The sequence below is a fragment of the Poecilia latipinna genome, unplaced genomic scaffold, assembly GCF_001443285.1.
Source record: "Poecilia latipinna isolate Pla-1442-1.1 unplaced genomic scaffold, P_latipinna-1.0 Scaffold3213, whole genome shotgun sequence".
NCBI classification, from domain to species: Eukaryota; Metazoa; Chordata; class Actinopteri; order Cyprinodontiformes; family Poeciliidae; genus Poecilia; species Poecilia latipinna.
In genome coordinates, this window is record NW_015115829.1 from 91,703 (window position 1) to 95,609 (window position 3,907).

Here is a 3,907-nt window from a genome sequence, read left to right on the forward strand (position 1 = left end):
CAGTCAAATCTACAAAACAATATGAGAAACCTTAGATGAGAAAAGCTTTTGTATAATAATGTTATCTGTATTATAAAAAGTAATTAGACAGTTCAGGATTTTATGTGAGGTACTGTTGAAAGGTAATTGTCTCAGCTGTAAATATCTCACCTGCAGTAGAGAAATTCATAAGTTTTGCGAAATTCAGATTTTCTGATTAATACTGAAGCTAACAGCTAGTTCAGGGCTCTACAACCTGTGGGTTTTTATGTCCTCCATGGCTCTCAATAAGTTTTGTCAATAATTGGGCTTTTTTCTACTGACTTTGATTCCTCCAATAAAATTTCAACCAGGCCAATCAATGAACAAAAGGAGAAATTTAACCAATGGCTGCATAGGAAGTGAACAAAGCCAACTGTGTCTCTCTTCTAAGTGGAGGACAGTTGTTTAGAGAGAATGCAATTTCTGGTAAGCTTTGTAGCATCAAACTGGCACATTACATACATCATGGGTAAACCTTTGCCACTGGGTTAAATTAAAAACCCCAACAGAGTTCAAGCAAGCAATTTGCCAACAACCAAGAACCCAGACCCTCTGTACGAAGCAAAGTGTAGAGCAAGGGGCTGGTTTCTTACCAGGTTTGTGTTTTCATTCATTGTCTACATAGAATTCCCACAACACAAACAGACCAATGCCACACAGAATCACATATAGCACTTTGGTATTTCTGCCTTTGACACCACAATAATTTAGTGTATAAATGCTTTACTTACTCCAATTTCAGTAACACAGGAAGGTCACTGCTGGTGCACCACCTCCAACCCACTTTTTCAGGGTGAACAATCATTGCTCCTTGTGTTATCAATGTTAAAAGGTATGGTGTAAATATATATATATATATATATATATATATATATATATATATATATATATATATATATATATATATATATATAAAGTTTTAAGCTCCTTTTATCTAGGCCCTCTTCGACCAAGCTGTTAACTTTACACACAAACTTATGTACATTTGTACTTCATATCCACTGCAGGCAAGACTTTAATTAAAAATCCATATACATAAAACAATTTAAATGTGACGAATATAATTTCAAGTGTTCTGATGGTCAGTTTTAAACATACTGTATACAGTGCACCTTCTTTGACGTATGTTATATAAAACCATAACATGTTATTAAGTGGCTGGTGAAAATACTGTACAGTCTGCAACAAGTTGCAGACTGTACAGTTCCCTAACAAGCAGTTTTGTGCCATGACCTCATAATGTCAGTCACCGCAAATATACACTCCATTCCCTAAGTCCTTGACACTTAATTATCAGTTTCTTGGGTTTTTCAAACAAATACTACAGAAGAAGGTCAACATGTGCAATGTATTTAATGTTCAGGATGAGACCTGCCAACAAAGCTTCACATTTATTAGTCCTGGCTGGTAGTCAAAAAGCGTGATGTGCAGGAAGGTATAAATTTGCAACAAGTGGAACCAGACAACTTCATTAGGACAAAATCTTACAGACACTAATAAATAACAGTATATTCAACCATAGGCTCCAGTTTAGAATATATGTTTTCTTTAAATATGATTTCTTCTTAAGCAAAATGGCCTGCATCACAGAAGAGAAAGCAAAGTTATTTACAACACATTTTCAGCACTTTTCTCATAGTCTTCTTCATTCAACAAAACTTACATTAGATAGTCTTGGAATCAACCCATTGCCTCAAATGAGTTATCAGTCAGCAGTAACCCTCATGCAGACGTTGCATCTATCAAAAGTTTATATTAACCTTGGTCACAAGAAAGTTCTGATGGCCGCACAGCAGCCAGATTTAAGGGATGGCAGAGTCATGCAATTCACATGCTGGTTCGGTAGCCTTCAATGAAATATGTTTTAAACAAAACAGATGCCTGTACCTGTACAGGAGGCTCAGCTGCATCCCACTGCATAGTCCTTGTGTAGAAGGTTATGCACTTATTTGCTTTCCTTTTTTATTTATTTAGTTCTGAAAGCATTTTGACCAACAGGTCATAGGATGGTAATTATTGCCAAACGCTGATTTAGTTACTTGTCGCTTTACAAATGTTGTTGCCATGTTGGTTCTGTTTGTTGAGAGCATCCAGTGCTGTCTGGCTCTCCTTCTGATCTTCTACGGAGCAGTTGGAGACGGCATTGGCCATGATGCAGAACTTTCGCAGGAGGATCTCTCTCAGGAGCAGGTAGACCCACGGGTCCAGGATTTGGTTGAGGGAGGCCAAACGTATTGCGGTCAGAAAGAAGTCACAGTCGAGATTTGAAGCTTTGCTCTGGACGGAAGTGGATGTTGTGTTTGTTGACTTACATTCTTGGGAGGATACTTGACTGTAGATCATCCTCAGCAGCAATAACTGAGGAGAAATATTGGGACATATTTTAGTATCTAGAAGCTGTGGAGGGGGAGAGGGATTGTTTGGGTAAACATTACCTTCAAAAAACATGTTTTGGAAGGAAATCATGCATGAAATGTCTAACCTGATTGCTTTCCAATTGATACCTAACAAAGGAAAGGTTTGCAACTCTTACAGTCGGTGAATTCAGTTTTTTTCTGCTAAGTGCTTTGGCTTTTATTAATATCCCTGGTGTGGTTGACAATGCATGACCTCATAGCCCAGTGGCCAGACCCTCTCACAGGAATCTTAAGTGGATTACCATGCTATACAAAACATGGCGGCAGCATTTGAAATGAATCCAAACAGATATTTTATTTTTCTAAATCATGGAATGGAGATGTTGTTTGACTTTAGAATTGGAAACCGTAATGACCCTAGGCTTTGTGGTCTGGGTTATGTGTTTTGTGGTGTGCCTGCCCCTTGTGTTTCTTCCCTGTGTAGGTCAATGTGATATAGAACCCAGAGTACAAAGGGCTGCCAGTTTCCTCTTTAAAGTCTGTCTTTCTCCCCACTCCTCCTGGCACGAGTGGTGCGGCATCGTGCTCTGCTGATAGGCCTTCATCTGCTCCTCATGCACATTTGAGTTTATCTATACTTCCGCATTCCAACACATGCACATCCACAACACACACAAACATCTGTATTACTCCACTGATTCTAACATTCATGTCACTTTGTAGTTTTTGGAAATATTGTGTGTGTTTTATAAATATCCCTTTGGTTCCTTTGACCCACTTTGGTCTCCCATTGTTGCAATGACCCTGAGCGAGTCTTAACAGAAACAACAGAAAGTGTAAGATGTTCGACTGGACAGATGAGTGAAACAAAGAGCATACAGTGAGTTGCAAAAGTAACTGCACCCCTTTCACATTGTCATGTTACAAGCACAAGATGGTGCAGAATTATAAAGCGGAACGGAAATAAAGATTTGAAAAGTGTGCTGTGCACATGTATTCAGCCCTCCCGAGTCAACACTTTAACCCAGTTTTCCCTTTCACAACCGGAAACTTGCACAGCAAATTTGGAAGTGTTCCATCAACTCCTACAGAGTTAAATTCAACACCTTGGAAGTGTCTATATTGGTCCACTCTGGATGCAGTAGAAGTTACACTTTTGAAAGTGTTATTTGTGATAGAGTTGAATCAACACTCAGTAGTTGAAATCAAATACACTTCAATGTTAATCTACCCAACACTAGTGTATATTGTCAAAAGTTAACATTATGGATGTGTTAATGTAACACAGGACGGTGTAAAGTATATATTAACATAGAAATCTGAGTTTTGAAATACTATTGGCAGGGTATGCTGTGGTGGTGCAGGGGTTCAGCACAACCCACATATGGAGGCTCTAGTTTTCAATGTGGCTGTTGTGGGTTCGCTTACCGGTCTTCCCCTTCTCTCATTACCCACTTTTCTTTGTCAATTTACTACCAAATAAAAGCCACTAGAGCAATTAAAACCTTTTTTCCCCCAGAAATTTCTGG

At 38.6% G+C, this 3,907-nt stretch overlaps 1 protein-coding gene across 1 annotated transcript in view; it reads right to left on the reverse strand.

Annotated features, from left to right (window-relative positions):
- Positions 1-1,356: 1,356 nt before the first annotated feature.
- ptger3 (prostaglandin E receptor 3 (subtype EP3)) overlaps positions 1,357-3,907 on the reverse strand; it is a 10,308-nt gene continuing 7,757 nt past the window's right edge. The window contains exon 2 of the mRNA XM_015023140.1: positions 1,357-2,379. Coding sequence (XP_014878626.1) covers positions 2,053-2,379 — 327 coding nt within the window. The 3' untranslated portion in view covers positions 1,357-2,052. The remainder of the gene's footprint in view (positions 2,380-3,907) is intronic.